At 35.0% G+C, this 19,427-nt stretch overlaps 1 protein-coding gene across 3 annotated transcripts in view; it reads left to right on the forward strand.

Moving 5' to 3' along the window:
* The first annotated feature begins 1,221 nt into the window (after window positions 1–1,221).
* LOC131067727 (omega-hydroxypalmitate O-feruloyl transferase-like) overlaps window positions 1,222–19,427 on the forward strand; it is a 35,445-nt gene continuing 17,239 nt past the window's right edge. For 2 of the 3 annotated variants that reach the window (XM_058002848.2, XM_058002847.2), the window contains exon 1: window positions 1,222–1,802. In XM_058002848.2, coding sequence (XP_057858831.2) covers window positions 1,512–1,802 — 291 coding nt within the window. In that variant the 5' untranslated portion in view covers window positions 1,222–1,511. Of the gene's footprint in view, window positions 1,803–2,119; window positions 2,370–19,427 lie in introns of those variants that run through there. The other variant, XM_058002849.2, reaches the window with a different exon arrangement.

The following is a 19,427-nucleotide window of genomic DNA, read 5'->3' on the forward strand; positions in this document are numbered from 1 at the left end:
TATTGTATGTGCAAGTACCAATAGTAAATGGAGTTAAAGCATGCATATGTGAGAGGAAGTGTGTGAGAATGTACAATTCGTAGCCCATAAAGTTGATTTTTTGTCATATGCAAAAGTGGGTATTTTTTCGCAACTTATCTTGTATTCCAAATGGAAATGTATGTGTAGTTGTTTACTTTCATTGGTCAAATACACATTTATTTGTGAGCATGTATTGGTGTATTTACAAATTTTTATTAGCATTTTCAAAGCTTTTAATAGTTAAAACACAAAAAAAAAGTTGAAGAGGTTAGGTGTGTATGGAGTGAACAACAATTGAAACACGAGCGATAAACTGGTGCTTTTCCCCTACTTACGATCGATACCAAGTGTTGATTTGTTGCTCTCACAATGATCCTTTTTCTTGTGGAGTCCTCTTTTTGAAATGTCTTTTACTTTTAATATAATTATTTATTCTTAATTCAATAAATGAAACAATTATGCTAGGGGAAGAGCATTAATTACCACCCTTGTTCCAATAACAGTGCACTCCTTGCACCCAACCCCCCAGTTACTAACTTTAAAGAAACCAAAAAGTTGATAACTAAAATCCCATTAATAAATTTCACATGTACCAATAGTCACTCGCTTTTTAACTTTTTTTGATCCATAATTGGCCCATTTGTGCACAACTACTGGGGCATTTGGGCAAAACTCCAAGTCGTTTGTGCACAAGTATTGGCAATTTTAAGTGCACAATTATTGGGGCATCTTTAAGTAAGTATCAGATGACACTTTGAAATATGTACTTGTTGACCCTTACGTGCATAACGAATCCCACAACATGCGTCGTGACTACCCAGAAGCCAAAACAATAGCTATAAGCAATTAAATTTCATCCGAAAACAACAAAAAGAAATTGATGAAATTCAATGTACTATTTAAGATCTATGGATGCACAAACTTGCCATGACTAATCTCAAAACAAAATGGCACTGTAAAAAACTCCTAAATCTCCAAAACATAATGGTTTTTTTTTTTTTTTGTCTGTTTTATGTTTTGTGTGAAAATTAACGGGATCCCAGGAAATTAGCTGTAAGCTTCCCCTATTCCTTTCTAAATTAAATATTATATTCCTTCTGAATTTGTAGCATTGGATTCGTATGATTTTTTAAATTTTTATTTAAGCACATGTCAGGGAATAATGATTGTTTGTGTCAATATATGGCCACGACAAGGAAATATTTTGGCCTCTTGGTACTAGCGGGCCCCATTTGTCTCCCACTGCAAATTTCTTCAGCCCTGAGGGGTGCGCTTCAACTCGCACAAAGGTCACCTCTACATGATCATTCGCACCTCCCCTGTTAAAAATTCTCTGCTTTCTCCTAAACAAAGCCTGATCTTTTACTCATGGCGGTAAGGATCGACAGAAAATCAAGCATTTTCCGTCGAAGCCACAACAATTGAATCTAAGCCACTCGGATTTGCAGCTGCTGGGCTGCAATTACATTCAGAAAGGCCTCGTTTATTCCATGTCCGATGTCTCCCGAGATTTCGAAAGGGCGGTGGAGAAAATGAAGAAGAGTCTCTCAGACGCTCTGGTGCACTTCTATCCACTGGCCGGAAGACTGGCCACTTCGCCGGAAGGCTTTGTGTATATTGATTGTAATGACCGTGGAGCAGATTTTATTGAAGCGTCTGCCCCTGACATTAGGGTTTCAGAGGTGATGAACGAGACGGTCAGTGATGTTGTTGGCGAGCTGTTTGCCCTCAATGGAGCTCTCAATATGGATGCGCATTCTCTTCCTCTCTTGGTTGTTCAGGTACGCTTGCTTTTAATGGAGGAGCTTAAACAGTCCCCAGGTTTTTCATTTAGGGTTTCGCCATTAATAAACCAGAATGTTTTCTCTTCACTTTCAATGTTGGTGTTATTTGGTGTTTTGGGTTTGCTTTTGATTTTAGGTGTTCATTTAACGGTTTATCTAATTTTTCAATTACTAACTTTATAAAAAATAAGAAATAATAGATAAAAGTCCCTTAAAAAATTTCACGTAACTGTTCAATTGGTTCATTTGTACTCATAGTGCAAGACTATTTAGACATTTTTTTTACATAAGTATCGACAATTTTAACTTCACAGTTATTGGAGCATCTTTGAGCAAGTATCGAGCAACACTTAGTTAGCTATAATGGCTACTAGAACGCTTCCCTTAGCGAATTTATTAATATAGTCATTAAAAAAATTGTTTTTCATTTAAGGTTTTGTCATTAATAAATGTGAATGTGTTCTTTTCACTTTCTTGTTGTTTTTATTTAGGTGTATGGCTACTAGAACGCTTCCCTTAGTGAATTTATTAATAGAGTCATTAAAAAAATTGTTTTTCATTTAAGGTTTTGTCATTAATAAATGTGAATGTGTTCTTTTCACTTTCTTCTTGTTTTTATTTAGGTGTTCAGCTATAATGGCTACTAGAACACTTCCCTTGGTGAATTTATTAAAAGAGTCATTTCAAAAATTGTTTTTCATTTAGATTTTTGTCATTAATAAATGTGAATTTGTTCTTTTTACTTTCGTGTTGTTTTTATTTTAAGTATTCATTTAATATTGATTATAAATGTCCAAAATACGGTAATGGTTTTTAAGATGATAAACGATAATTAGTATTATTTTTGTGCTTCTTCCCTACTTTATACTAAATTTAAAATTGTAATAGTGAATGTATTAAAAGCTAGTTCATTAAAAAAATTGTAGATCAATAATAGAATATGCCATTTTGTGTAGAAGATATCTTATTTGTAAATCTTATTTTGGAAATTTATTAAAATAAGCTATTAATTATACAATATGTAGTTAAAGAAGGATGAAGGGATGGTACAATTTATATGTAGTTAAAGAAGGATGAAGGGATGGTACAATTTATTTTTTGTTCAAAGGTATGTTAAAATAGACAAGTTGTACTATTTAATATCTTTTGAAAGTAAAAAGGATAATGTTAATTATGATGATAACTTTTAATCTATTAATTCAATTGATTTATTAGAATACATTATCACAATTAGTTTTTTTTTTTTTTAAAGAATTATCTAATACAATTTACACATTTTGAAGGTGATTATTAAGTATAATAATTTAAGAGAATGCTAATTATAATGATTTTTTTTTTTAAATTTTAATTCAATTGAACTATTCAAATGCATCATTATTTTTACAATTTAATCTTTTAATGGTATAAATGCATAAGCTCCATGTTTTAAGCCTCTGGCCATGAACACCAAGAATTCAAAAGAATAATAGTAATCATACTTTTAAAGCCCTTCAATTTAATTGATTAATTAATGTGTTTTGTGGCTTATTGGGATATTGTAGAAAATAAAGTGATGAATTTAATGGATAAAAAGTTATTTTGATTAAATATTTAAAATTTTAAAAATGAGAAATTTAAAATGATAAATATAGTAAAGCAAACTTAACCAACATAGTTGAAATAATTGAGATGAAATTTGAGTTTTTCTTCAGTTTTTAGTTTAATGACTAGTTGAGACGTGATAGATAATTGAAAATTTTATTTGATAATTAATCAAAAGCTTAACATAGTATATTCCAAAGATTTTGAGGTCCATGACTAGATCAATCTAGTTCATGTATGCTTTTATCTATTTATTTATTTATATTATCAAAATATTATATGAATATCTGCTAAAATAGACTACTTATTAGGCCACTACTATTCCAATCTATTTTTCTTTGATCTAGTTCATGTATGCTTTTATCTATTTATTTATTTATATTATCAAAATATTATATGAATATCTGCTAAAATAGACTACTTATTAGGCCACTACTATTCCAATCTATTTTTCTTATCTCATTATTATTTTATTGTTTCTCCACCAATAAGAATTGTGATTTTTTTTTTCATTTGTCAAATGTTAATGTGCATGATTTTTAAATTTCTAAATTATAGAAAAAAAAATTTGGAATCTAATTAGCTCAAATTTTTTAGATCTTATTGTTGGATTTCATGAATCCACTATCTTAATGCAATTTTTAGGTGGGTTTTAATTAAAAATTTATTGTCATTATTAACTTTTCACAAAAATTTGATTTTTTTTTATATATTTTACTTTCACAATTTGTATAAAATTAAATTATTAAAAAAATATAACAATGTTTATTTTGTCAAATATGTCCTAAGAGGAATACTCCATGTCAGGTGAGATGGCTTTGCGTGTGTGTGGATATCATGTTAGGGCCGAAGTGCCCTAGCCTGTAATTTGCGCTTTGCTTGCTTTGTTTCGGGGGGGGGAGTTCTTGCTTGCTGGGGGTCGACTTTTGCTTGCTCGTGGTCGGGTTTTTTGGGCCGTCGCAGGGTTTTTTTGTAACCCTCTTCTGTTTCTTCTGCTTTGTGGTGTCGTTGGGGTTTGTGGGGTTTTGGGGTTGGGTTTCCCACCCCATTTATTTTTCTTCTTTTGGTATTTTCTCTGGATCCATGGAGAATAGAGGAGTATCCTCTTCTTAGATGGTCTTTGGAGATCTGGCTATGGCGGATCCGTCTCATTTGATGCATGCATGTGGAAAGGAACACATTGGTCATTCACAATCAAGGGCAGGCGTTTCTTCTTTGAAAGAGCCTTTTCGCATGAAAAAGGTGAATGTTTGCTTGGAGAGATCCCAAGATCGCCCAGTTCTGGCTATTCAACCTGAGCAAATTTCAGAGGATGTTGAATATTGGTGCAACCATGCTCTCATATGAAAATTCATCGGCCTTTGCCTCTCTATACCTGTTTTAGAGTCTTGGGCACCCCATGTCTGGAATCCTGAAGGAGACATGGAGCTACTTATGGCAGCCAATAACTATTTTATGTTTATTTTTTCTAACCTGGCAGACAAGAACAAGGCTTTTGAAGGTGGCCTTTATTTTTTCAACTAGGTGGGACTCTTTATCAAACCTTGGCATATTGGCTTTAATTCTGCTGAGGAGCTTCCCTCTCGTGTGCCCGTGTGGATTCAATTGCCAAGGCTTCCGCTGGAGTTTTGGAGAGAAGATATTCTTCACTCAATCTCACTGCTTCTTGGTAAACATGTGGGTTCGGCTTCACAAACTCAAGATCGAAAGGTAATTTCCTACGCTCGCATATGTGCAGAAGTTGATTTAAATAATCCTTTGCCAGACTCTATGGAAATTTGTTTGGGGACATCTTCTTGGATCCAACAGTTGGACTATGAGACCCTACCATTTAGATGCAGAATTTGTCATGAATATGGTCATTTACAATAGAGATGCCCCAGAAATAAATCTTCTAAACCAACTGTTTCTGATCCTCCTTGCTCTGTTCTGGGGGAAGATAGGGGGAAAGCCCATATGCCTAATGGTCCTGCTGATAAAGATGGCTTCATTCTTGTGAAACCACGAAATAAAGACAAGGGAAAGAAGATAACCTGGTTGGATAGGCAAAATGATGTCACCCTAAATAGGTTTGAGGTTTTAGAGGATTTGGTCCAAGAGGAAGGAGTTCCAGTTGAAATGTCCTTGGGTGCCCAATTTCAGCATGAAGTGTTGGATGGGGATTCCCGACCTATCTTTGGAGAATCAATAGGATATTCAAATGGTTACGGATTTGCCATCCCATGTTCAAGACAATAGAGATCTCAGTGAGTCACAGGTTCCTGAAGGTGCAGTGGTCATGGCATCTACTCCCCCTTCCACTACTGTGGCTTCAAGTTCAGCGAAGAGTAACAAAGCCCCACCTGTTTTAGGCTTGCATCAAAAGATCCTCAAAAAGGGTTCTTTAGACAAACCTTTAAGGAGTGGATGAAAAATGGATCAGGAAAAGGTTAAGCTTATTGGTAATACTTTGGTTGAGTCGGGGTCTGTAAAGCCCATTGATTCTCACTTCTCTCAACCACATAAATGATTGTGCTCTCATGGAATGTAAGGGGGTTGAAAAACATCCCTAGACAAAAGGTTGTTCGTAGATTAATTGACTCTGAGTCTCCTGATGTTGTTTTTATTCAGGAAACCAAGCTTTCAGTGGATGGTTTGACCAGTTGTGCTTGCCGTGTCTGGCCCCAGGGCCTTTGGCAGGGAGTGAGCTCTCGTGGTAGTTCGGGGGGGTTGCTTGCTTTTGAAACCCAAAGAAAGTTTCCCCTTTGTGGTGATTTTCTAGCAGGTCTTCCATTTCTATGGTCGCTTCTAGCTTTGAGACAGGAGAAAGATGCCTCTTCTCTAATATTTATGCTCCTACGGATCTTGTGGGTAAGTCTCATCTTTGGGCTCACATCAATTTTGTTCGGGCTCAGGATCCTTTTCTACCTTGGATTTTGGCTGGAGATTTTAATGTCGTTACTAGTTTGGAGGAAAAGCGAGCTGGGTTATTCAGGCTTGATCCTTCCTCAAATTTACTCAGAGATAATATTGGTCTCTTGAATCTCATTGATGTGAAGCCAACTAATGGTGTCTTTACATGGAATAATAGGAGGAGTGGTGTTGACGCTATCTCTGAAAGGCTTGATAGATTTTTGGTTTCCTACTTTTGGGTGCATGATAGGTGGTCCACTAGTTCAGAAATTCTTGATTGGAGGGGTTCTGATCATTGGCCTATTAAGCTTTCTATTACATCTTTTAGAACCTCCAAAAATCCCTCTTTCAAATTTCAATTGATGTGGCTTCATGATCAGTCATTGAGGGATCTTATGGTTGATTGGTGGTATGAAGGGCTGCCTACCCATGGGCAGGCTATGTACTCCTTTGGGAAGAGATTACAACATGTAAAATATAGGCCAAAGAGGTGGAATAAACAATGTTTTGGGAACCTGCATAGACACAAGATGGCAGCTCAATCCAAGTTGGATGAGGCTACGCGTCAAATTAGGGATCAAGGGATGACTGTGGAGCTCAGTATGGTCGAGTCCCTTGCTCATAAGGACTTAGAAGAGTGGGAGCTGCGTGAGGAGATTTTTTGGAAACAAAAGTCTCGTGTGGATTGGCTCCAAGAAGGTGATAGAAACACTGCTTTTTTTCATAATTCTGTTAAGGCTCGTAGGTATGGTAACTCTATTACCTCTCTCATTTCTTCAAAAGGAGTTCATCTTTCATCTAAAGAAGAAATTGCTACGGAAGCTGTTAGTTTTTTTTCTAATTTGTTTACCAAAGAGGATCCTGAAGCTATGGTAGAAGAGAGGGCCATCTTGAACTGTATTCCCCCTCTTGTCTTTGTTGAAATGTATGATGCTCTCTTGCGCCCCATTTTGTTGTCTGAACTTGAGGGGGTTGTGTTTCAAATGAAAAAAGGCAAGGCTCCTGGCCCTGACGGGTTTCCTAATGAGTATTTTCAAGAATTTTGGGAGATTATAAAATATGATCTTCTAGATGTGGTTCAAGAATCTCATAGGAATAAACAAATGCTCAAATCTATGAATTCTACCTTCTTGGGTCTCATTCCTAAGAAGGAGTGGGCTAATAGCTTGGATCAGTACAGGCCTATTGCTCTAAGTAATGTTGTCTACAAGATTATCCCTAAATTGATTGTTGAACGACTCAAACCTCTCCTTTGCACTTTGGTTTCTCAGGAGCAAGGTGGGTTCATTAACGAAAGACAGATCCTTGATGGAGTTGTGATAGCAATGGAGGCTATTCATTCGATGGCTTCCTCTAAGGAGAAGGCTATGTTTATTAAACTTGACATGGCCAAAGCTTATGATATGGTGAGTTGGGATTTCTTACAGAAGATCCTTTTGGCTTTTGGTTTTGGAGAAGAGTGGGTGAAATTGGGTTCTTAGTTGTGTGACTTCTACCTCTTTCTCAGTTCTTATTAATGGGGAACCCTCACAATTGTTTAGCGCTTCTCGGGGGCTTCGGCAAGGGGACCCACTATCTCCTTATTTATTTATTCTCATGGTTGAAGGTCTTGGCAGATTTCTCACTTCCCAGGTGAGACATGGTCTTATTCAGGGCTGGAGTTGGAATAATGCTTTACCTCCCCACTCTCATCTTCAGTTTGTGGATGACACAGGTTTGATGGGCAAGGCCAGAATCAATGAGGCAGTGAATTTCAGGAGAGCTTTGGATATCTATTGTAAAGCCTCAGGTTAGAAAATTAATGAAGATAAATCATCCATATATTTCTTTAATACCCCTCGGTTTATTCAGAATAGGATTGCCAGGATCCTCAGATTTCAGACGGGGTCTTCTCCTTTGTTGTACCTTGGAATTCCTTTAGATTTGGGGGGTCAGCGCGGAGATTTTTAGCAAGGAATTTTGGATAAATTTCGTTGTAAGGTTAATCATTGGACCTACAAGTGGTTATCCTCTACTGGAAGAGTGATTCTTCTAAAGACTGTGGTGCAAGCACTTCCCATTTATAGGTGTTTTGTGCAGGCTCCCCCCTCCAGCTTTGTGAGAGAGTTTAATGCTCTTTCTCATCAGTTTCTTTGGTCAGGTAGTTTCCTTTCTTCTAAGTGGAGTTTAGTTAAATGGGACTCTGTTTGTAGATTGAGACATGCAGGGGGTCTTGGCCTAAGATCTATTGCTTTGGTTAGCAAGGCCTTGGCGGCTAAGCCGTATTGGAGATGGTGTAACAGTCAGGATTAGGACTGGGCCAAGATTTTAACCCACAAGTATCTCCCTGGTGCTAATGATCATGAGGTGCCTCGTCTCAGTTTAGTGGGCAAGGGCTCTTGTATCTGGGATACTCTTAAAAAAGGTGCCCAACTTATTAAAGATGGTCTTTTCTAGATTTGTAATAGAGGCTCTGAAGCTCTTTTTTGGCAGGACCCTTGGGATGGTCACCCTCCTATTTTGTCTAGTTATCCTCAGCTTCAGCCTCTTTCCAACATTTTCAGTGATGCTGGATGGGTTAAGGTGGATAATTTTAAAACAGTTAGGCACATTGGACAGGTTGAGGTGACTTGTTGGAAGGATCCTCTTGAATGGCCCTTGGGTGGTTCAGATGAAGATCGTGTGGTGTTGTTTAATATCTTGGAGGGTAGGTTATGTAGTTCCCTCAAGGAGAGAGATATTCTGGCTTGGGGTCCTAATCCAAAAGGCAAGTTTTATGTTGTTGAAGGTTATGCTCAGCTTGATAGGCAATTGCATGGCCTGACGGATGTTCCCTGGTGGAAGAAAGTTTGGAATAGCTTTTCTTGGCCGAAATGTAATTTCTTCTTATGGCTGGTTGCTCAGAAGAAATGCCTCAGGTGGGAGAATCTTCGTAAGAGAAGCTTCCAGGGACCATCTATTTGTTATCTTTGTATGCATAATGAGGAAGACTGCTCCCACTTATTTTTTCTATGCCTTTTCTCTAGAGATATTTGGCACAAGTGGTGGGAGGCTTGGCAACATGCTTGTTTTCATGCTACCTCCTTAATTGAATTTTGGGATAGCTTGGGTAGACCCCCAGCAAAGACCTCTTTTCTTCAAGTGGCCTGGGCTATTGGGCTAGCTCTTATTATCTAGAATTTATGGCTGGAAAGGAATCGGAGGGTCTTTTGTGATTCACATATAAGGAGTTCTCAGCTGTGGCAGAAGATAGTTAATGGGCTTTAAGAGACAATCTCGGCTAAATGCAATTTGTATGTAAATGTTGATCTGGGTGATTATGCTATTGTAAGGAATTTGCAATTGGAAAACATTAAAATGGACTGTGCTGCTGGAAATAGATCTTGTCATGCAAAGCATCGGATAAGTAGAGATGGAAGGTGGATTCCCCCTCCTATGGGAATCTTAAAAATTAACACTGATCGCTCTTCCCGGGGGAATCCTGGACATGCAGGTATTGGAAGTATAGGTAGATGTGGTGATGGTTGTGCAGTTTTTTTCTTCTCTATTTACATAGGGCAGCACTCCAACAATCTTATGGAGGCCCTAGCTATTAAGATTGTTGTTGAGCGGGGTTGTTCTTTAGGATGGAAGAAGATTATTTGTGAGTCATACTCTCAGATTGTTGTGGACATGTTGAACAAACAAAATTTGAATGATGTGAGCTGGCAATTAGCTTCTGTGGTCAGACAGCTTTTACAAATGTGTAACACATTGGAATTTGTCTCCTTTTGTCATATTCCTAGGGAGTGGAATAGAGTGGCTGATTGTTTGTCCAAGTGGGCTTCAGAGCATGTTGATGGTTGGGATTTTAGTGGAAGGGATGGTATACCTCATGATTATCTTGAAACTTTAGACAGGTTAATGCTTGAAGATAGGATGATGCAAGATCACCCTGTGGTTTAGGTTCAAATTCCCTTTTATGTTTGGTTCTTTTCATTGTCATTTTTGAGGCCCTTCGAGGCTCCGGATGAGCCTGAATTTTTGTGCAATTCCAAAGTAGTTTGCCTTTGGCCCTAGAACATCATCTTTCTGAGGGCTTTCTGAAAAGGTATTATCATTGGAAATCTGACGGTCGGATCTAGTGCTATGGTCACTAGCCTTGTAGTGGTGGTGTTGGTGGTTCCTTTAGGATTTTTTTGTTGTCGTCTTGGTGGGCCTGAGGCCTCTTCTTTGTATTTCTATGATTTCTAAATAAATCTTTACCCCTTTTTTTTCAAAAAAAAAAAAAAAATGTCCTAAGATAAAAATTAATGTTATTTTTGTTTTAATAGTTTATCTACTTCAACTTTTATTTCAAGAATTTTAATAATAGCAATTATCATCAAAATTTATTAAATATTATAATATAAAATTATTATTATTATTATCATTATGAAGATAAGTCCATCAAGATTAAGACATAAATTAGGTTATTAGGAGCAAATATGTAGTCCATTAAAATTTTATTTTGTTAAGTATGCAATAAAAAAAATTTGTCTATCTTAATATTTTTTTTTTTGATAGGTAATAGGCCATAGCCGAAATTTTATTAGATTTAAAAAATTACACCTCGGTTCAGTGTGGGCACTGGTAGGAAAGAAACGAGGTAAGATAACCTCCAGTCTTGCCCAAGGAATTTCTTCCTAGCACTTTGAGTATACATTAGTTGCCATTTTATTGAATTTCAATTAGGCTTAACCAACCATTTTACATATTCATAATACTATTTTGTGTTCAGTCCTTCCATAGTGTTGATGTTGCAGTTTGTCTATTTGTCTTCTGGGTGGTGCCCCAGTACTAGCATACTTTTCCAATCTTCCAGGGGCAAGTGGAACAATATGTTTTTTTCATATTCCCGAATCTTCTGCACATAAAACCAGAAAACCAAACACATATCCTCCTAATGGGTGCAATTGTTAAAGCCAGATCCTAATAGTGTACACATTTGTTTTCAAATATATGCCCATTGAAAAGGATAAAACATCCCTATTTGCTCAAATAATATCAGAAAGGCCTATTGAATTGACGTTGAGAAATGTATTACCTTAACAAGATGGGTTTGTCATAAATTTGTCACCTTCCTCCCCTGCCAGTTGCACAAAATTGTTAATAAAAAACATAGGGGGGGATACAGAGTCTTGTATCCTGAATTCAACCCATCCGGAATTCTCCATTTGCGTTGACTTCGGGATAAAAGGACCTCATATCCTCCCTTTAACCTAGAGATTTAACAGGAAATCAGCATAGTTATGCTAGCTTGCTTTCAGACAGTACTATATGGTGGAGGGATGACACAACCTTCCATACTACATTGCCTAAAATAGCAGTAAGCCACAATCGTATGCAGTGTAAAGAGGTAATATAGAAGCCACCACGAGCCTTTCAACTGGCCATGCATTGCATGGCGAATACCTGTCCAATTACTCAATTTTTAAATGACAGGGCCCCTATTATAAAAGGGAATCCTGCCCCACCAATCTTTGGTATCTGAAAATAGGGTTCCTACTAGCCTTGATGTGGCAATTTCCCGACAAGTATACTTATCTCCGAGATATTTAGTGGGGTTTTTGTGTTAATTTTTAGCAATGCCAATACTTATTAAGAGAGAAGTGAAGTTTCTGGAAGCAATCATGAATAATAGCCTCACTTTTGGTGAGTAATTATGATTGAGGTCGGACTTTCCCGTTAGCCCATAGGACGACATAATAATTAAATGGCACCTCTATTTCTTCGGATTTTTACTTTCGAGGTGGGATGCTAATTATCCTTTAATGATTATCCTACCTATATTGAGTATGTATGCTCACTAGGTGTTATGTTTAGAGGGTCCTCTTAATTACGGACATTTTAGTTAAGGCTTTCCTTTTAATTAAAGTAGTTACTTCTCAGTTTTTATAACAGCTTCTTTTTTAATATTTTACCTTGCTACTATTGATTATTGAGGGATTGATTTATGAGTGACTAGCTAGGCTTTATGTAAATAATCGATTTACCATTAGCTCCTTGGTTTGCAAGATGGTCTGCCCTGGAATTACCTTCCCTATAGATGTGATTGAAGGTTATCCCCTCAAAGGATTGGGCCAGATCAAGAATGTTTTGAAGGGTTGGATTGAGTTTCCAATTAGGCATGTCCCTTTTCCGGAGGACGTTAATGATAATGGTGGAGTCTCCTTCTATATTGATTTTGTTAACTTTCAAAATTGTACATAGTTTTACTCCTTCCAACGCTCTGAGTTCAGCTTCATTATTTGTGTTGAGTCCTAAAGGGTAGGCTAAAGCTGCTATTTCATCACCATTTGAGTTATGTATGCAACATCCAATGCCTGCCACACCTAGATTACCTCTAGATGCTCCATCAAAATTTAGTTTGACCCAGCCCTCCTCTGGGGGCATCCACTTGCATTCTTTGCGCTTGTGATTAGCACTAATCAGACCATCCCCAACAAACGAAGGAATTTTTAAACCAATCCATTTTAATCTCATTTTATCATCCCATTGAGACATTTCCAGATTTTTATGGTTTTTCATACAATGACTGTTAATTAACTCTATGATGGCCGTCTCAATCTTATTTGTGATTTGTTGCCATTCCAGTTTGTCCTCTCTGAATATTCTCCTATTTCTTTCTTTCCAAAGCTCCCAAACAAGCATTGAGGGATCTGCCACCCACAGTCCCTTAAAAATGCACCCTTTGTTCAAGATGGGCCATGCCTGAAACATGGCTATGACTGAATCTGGGATGGGTGAGTACCAGTTCATTTGTTTCCCGAGCCAACTCCAGCAGTTGTGCGAGTATTCACAAGTTAGTAAGAGGTGGTTGATTGATTCCTCGACCTTCTCACATAACGGGCATCTGCTTGGTCCTTCATAACCCATTTTTCTGAATAAGTCAGCCATTAAAACTTTGTTATGTAGTGCCAACTAGGCATATAGCCCTGCTTTGGGGAGACATCTATTGTCCCAACATAGTTTTAATGGAATGTCCTTAGTAGTGGTATGGTCTTGTGCAGTGAGAAGGCCATATCCCTCTTTTGTATTATACTTGTCATTTTTAGACCCTACCCAGATTACTCCATCCTCCTCCTTCCCCAAAGTGATTTTTCTTGGTTGTAGTGCTTTTGCTAGTTCCTTAACTTCATTAGCTGGAAGTCCCAGATTATCAAATTGTTTCCACCTCCACACTCTAATACCCTCCACTGTGGTTTCCTCAATATAATCAGCAACCTTATCACACCAAAGTCTTTCCAGGATAACCTTAAAGGTGTCATATTTGTTTTTTTGGTTTAGTACAGGGTAACCCACCCAGGAATCTGACCGGAATAGTGTTGTTTTGCCATTCCCTAGATTCCATGATAGTTTTTTTTAAACTAATTCCCTACAATCCATCATGAAATCCCATATTCTGGATCCCTTGGGTGGTGAAAGAGCTCTAAAGATGCTTGTTGGGTCATTGCTATGGAGCTATTTGTTATATAGAATCCCAGCCCATTTTAAACGTGGGTTATTATGCATTCTCCACACCAGTTTAGCCCCAAGGGCTCTACTCTGTAGTATCGTGTCCTTAATCCCCAAGCCTCCTTTCTCTTTAGGTTTGCAGATTTTATCCCAGGCCATCAGAGACTTTCTGAATTTCTCACTAGCTCCTTGCCAAAAAAAGGTTCTGATGTGTTTATTAATTTCATTCTTTTTTGCTAAAGGGAGGTCTATGCAGGAAAGTTGGTAAATGGACATAGCCGATAATATTGATTTTATCATCGTAGCCTTGCCAGTTGAAGATAATCATTTCCCACTCCATGAGCATATTTTGTTTTTTATTCTTTCAATAATTTGATCCCATAGATTTGAAGATTTGCATCCTTTGTCCAAAGGGATGCCCAGGTATTTGCATGGCATAATGCCTTTATTGAAATTTAGGATTTTGCAAATTTTGTCTACTAGTTTCTCTTCTGTGTTGAAGAAGTAAATGTTAGATTTTGAGGTGTTGATTTCTTGACCAGACACCATTGAATAGGTTTGCATTATATGTTTAATGGCTTTGGCTTCCTGAACACTACTTTGTACAAAGAGCATAGTGTCATCCACAAATTGTTGATGCGTGGTTGCTTCCAGGCCACTTGTAATGTGAATTCCCTGAATAGAAGAATGTTCTCTAGCCAATTTCAATAGTCTACCAAGGGACTCAACCATTAATATAAAGAGGAAAGGGGAGATCGGATCTCCTTGCCTTAGACCCCTGGAGGTGTTGAAGAAGCCCACAGGGGTCCCATTAACAAGGATTGACATTCTTGGTGTTGATATACATTCATATATAAGATTGATCCATTGTTTAGCGAAACCAAAAGCTTCTAGGCACTTGCATAAGAAGTGCCAATCAACTTTATCATAGGCTTTTTTGATGTCTAATTTGATGAGCATACTTGATTGTTTATTGTTTTGAACTGTATGTATTGCTTCTTGGGCAATAATGATTCCATCATAGATTGAGCGGCCTGGAACAAAACCTGTATGTTCCTCACTAATTACCAAGGGGAGCAAATTGTGGAGCCTATTTGCTATTGTTTTGGTGAGAAGTTTGTATAATGTGTTACATAGAGCAATGGGTCTGAATTCATCAAAACTCTCAACCTTATCTTTTTTTGGTATCAGGGCTATAAATGTATTATTTAATTCCTTAAGGATCTTCCCCGAATTCCTGATTCCTTCTAATGCCTCAGTGACTCCATCCCCGATGAAGTGCCAGCATTTCTGGAAAAAGGCAGCCGAGAATCCATCAGGCCCAGGAGCCTTGTCTGGATTCATTTGAAAAAGGGCTTTCTCGATTTCTATCTTAGAAAATTTTGCATTTAACAACTGGTTATGATTCTTATTTATTATTTTCGGAATGCACTTGAGCACTTCATTCCGCAGGGGTAATCTAGAGCTATCTTGATTATGAAAGATATTCATGAAGTAGTCAATTGCTTCTGCCCCTATGACCTCCCGGTTGCAACTAGGAACCCCAGATTTGGTATTGATTTTAGTTATTCTATTAACTATTCTCCTCTGCTTAGTGTTGTTGTGGAAGAACTTGGTGTTTTTATTACTAGATTCTAGCCATTTTTCTTTGGATTTTTGCTTCCAAAAAATTTCCTCTCTAGCCAAGATTTCCTCATATTCTGTTAGTAAGGATTTCTCCTTCATATAGAGGATATTGTCCATTCCGGACCTAATGACCTCTTCATTAACTTCTTTTAGGGCTATCTCTATTTCAGTTTTTTTCTCAAAGAAGTTCCCAAACTGGTTTCTATTTGTTTGTCTTAATATTATTATATATTAAATTATAAATAATATTATATCTTATTTATGTGAAAGAATTTAATTTAGTTAAATATTTTATCCTATACATATTTAAATATTAGAGTACAATATATTACTTTTTTATATTATCATCACCTAATCATTCTAATTAAAAATTTGATATAATGTGTAAGTTTTACAATTTGTGTTAGATATTTTTTTCTTAATTTATTATTTTTTTGACAATATTTAGTGGCAACTAAAAAATAGATTTCTAAATTAATTTGTTGATACAATTGGGGTTTACTTTTTCCTACTATTGCACCCTTAGATTCCACTTAACTTCACTAAAATTCTGACATACACTTTTCTAGAGCTAAAAACTTACATTTTGAACACAATTCTAAGACACAAAAATAAACAATATATTTTATGTTATTCTAATTAAATAAAAAATAAATTTTTTATTTTAAATAATTTAATATTGATAAAATAATGTAAATAAGTTTAAAAATTAAACTTTAATATATTTTAGTTTTTTATAAAATAGTTTAACTTTAATAATTTCAGTTCAATAAATATATGTACAATGCAATATTAATAAATTTAACTTTTAAAAAATTGACATTGATATTTTAATCTTAATTATGTTGAATGTTAATTAGAATATATTTTACTTAGTTAATATTTGTTGTTTTTATTCTTAAAAATAAAAGAAGGTAATATTTCTTATTAGTATGTAATACGTCATCAAATATCTATAATATTTTAAACAAAATAAATTAACTTATGGTTAATATCAACTCAACTTTCACTTTGTGGTAAATACTTTTAATTTTACAAAACCAACAAATTATATAAAAGTTTATCCTTATTATATATTTATAATTTAAAATTAATAGAATGCTTTAAATACTATATCAAATATTCATAATATTTTTAGCCAAGTAAAAATTAACTTATGGTTAATATCAACTATACTTTCACTTTGTCATAAAATAATTACAATAACCAATAGTGCTTCTCTTCAACTACTTACTATAAGTACATTATAAGAGTCTAACTCTAAATCAATTGATCAATATAGTCATATTTGTGCATATTAAAAATTAAGAAATAAGTAATACATGCAACTTCTCAAACTATTATCTATCTTGTGTTCAAATTAGTATGTACCACAACTATATATAGAAAGATTGATTAGTCAAAGGAATGTTTGGGATGGAGGTAGACTATTGCATTGTTTTGAGAATTGGTACCACAATGGGGCACTTCACGAGTATAGGTCTCTACCACTTCTGGTTGCTTGGGGCATTTGGTTGGCCAGAAATGTTGCTATTTTCCAAAACAAATTGATCCCTTCATTTCAATGCTCGTCTCAAATTTAATCTATTTTTACGCATTTTCAGCATACACTAAAGGTGAAAATGTGTAGTCCCGTGACTCCTATTTTGATTGATAAACCTTATCCGTGGGGTTTTTTGACGAGGCTTGTCAAGGCAATCCTAAAATTTGTGGGGTAGGAGGCGTCTTATTTTATAATTCAAATCATTATATCTCCTTCAGTGCTAGTTTGGGTAGTGGTACAAATAACTTAGCTGAAATTATGGCCTTGAAACTTCTTTTGACTTTGGTCATGGACAATAAATTCGATAAAATTCAAGTCTTTGGAGATTCTGAATTCATCATCAATTGGATAAATGGGATAAACCGTGTGGAAAATTGGTTCTCACACCTATAAAAGATTTGGTTGAAAGGATGTGTAACTCTTTTGCCCTCACATTCTTTGTTCATGTTTATAGAGAGCAAAATGTTGAGGTTGATACCCTTTCAAAGGAAGGTTTAAATTTGATTGATGTTAGATATGGGATATTACAAAACACTTGGAGGATTCACTGTTGTTAACAAAGACACTTTATGTGTTTAGTTAATTTGTTACGTCTTTTTCCTTGATGGGTGTTTGTCCCTTCTTGGTGGGTTGTATTTCCTTTGTTTTTGTGGTGTTTGTTTTTTTGGTTGCCCCTTTGTGGTTGTGTATGGTTGCTTTCTTTGTCATATATTTCAATATTATGTTATGATTTTTTTCCAGGGGAGAAAAAACTATATATCATCTATTCTACGATAATGCTATAAAGGCAAGTACTCCCACTAGCACTTGTTATATAATATATAGTTAAAGAAGTATGAAATAATGATACAATTCATTTTTGTTTGAAGATATGTTAAAATAAATAAATTATATATATAAATTTTTTTTAAGTATAAAAGGAGAATGTTAATTATGATGGTAATTTTTAGTCTATTGATTTAATTGGTTGTTAGAATATATCATCACAATTAGTTTATTGAAAATATAGATATCTAATACAATTTACTTCCTTTAGAAGGTATATAGGATGATAATTAACTATAATAATTTAGAAAGAAATGCTAATTATAATGATTATTTAAAAAAAAAAATTAATTCAATTGACCTATTCAATACAAAATTATTTATATAATTTAATATCTCTTAATGATATAAATGCATTAGAGTCAACTTATAGCATGTAGCCATGAATCCAAGAGTACGAAGAAGAATATTAATAATATTTTTAAAGTCATTCAATTAGTTCATGCGTTTTGTGGGTTATTAGGCTATTGTAGAGAATAAAGTGGTCTTACATAAATGAATTTAATGGGTAAAATGTTAATTGGATTAAAATTCTAAAATTTTAAATGGAGAAATTTAAAATGATAAATATAGTTAAGTAAACTTAAACAATATAGTTGAAATAATCGAGATGAAATTTGAGATTTTTCCTTATTTTTAGTTTAATGTTTTCAATTATTTTGACTAATTGAGATGTTCATCTATAGATAATTGAAATCTTTATTTGATAATTAAGATAGGATATTCTAAAGAATTTTGAGGTCCTTAATTACCAATTTGATTCATGTATACTTTTATTTATTTATTTATATTAATTATTAGATGTATATAGAGAGAATTATGAAAAAATTATAATAATATATGAGTGGATAATTAGTCTTCTTAATTATTTAATTGTGGATGAGCTGAAAATACAAGGGAATCACGGAGAACTTGTGATAGAATGTGAATGGATATTTATTTTCTTTGATTTGTGAATGATAGGTGGAAATGGATGTATTTATTTATTTTAAAATAAATGGATGGACATTAGCTCATTTAAATAAAAATATGAATTATTTAATTGAATAGTGGTGCTACATGAAAATGAATTTGTGTCTACAAATGTCATTATCAACTTGATTTGTCTTAGGACTTAGTTATATTTGATGCAAATAAGGTAGAAGTTTACATCTATGTCAGGCTAGCAAAATAGTTTTGAGAAAAATTATTTCTTCTAAAATTATTTGGTAGCAACATCACAAAAAGAGTTTTAGCCAAAAAAACTTTCACTCAAATTTATTAAATAAACAATTAACATTAAAATTCAAATCAAATTTAATATATATGACATGATTTCAATTTTTAAAAAACTAAACCAAAGAGTTTTGTTTGAAACAATTTTACCCAAAACTATTTATGTTTTAGCCTAACCTTCTTTTAAGCAAATTTCAACAAAGAGTCAACTTCAACTTCTGTTTGCTTAGTTTAGTCTAGTTTCATTTGTGGGTTTTGTGGTGTTTGGTTCAGGGTGTCTGTTAGGTTCTATTCTTTTTTGGCAGTTGGCACTCTGGTTTAAGGCTCCCACTCCTCGTCAGACCTTGGGTTTCTTTGCTTTAGCGACTATGTAATGACTCGGACCTCTCCCTATTTAATCTAATATGAACTTCATCTCTTAATATCTCATCAATAAGTATTTTCATGAAAATCTAAATAAATCTAGAGACCAAAATCTAGAATCT

This window comes from Cryptomeria japonica, chromosome 8 (assembly GCF_030272615.1).
Source record: "Cryptomeria japonica chromosome 8, Sugi_1.0, whole genome shotgun sequence".
Taxonomy (NCBI): domain Eukaryota; kingdom Viridiplantae; phylum Streptophyta; class Pinopsida; order Cupressales; family Cupressaceae; genus Cryptomeria; species Cryptomeria japonica.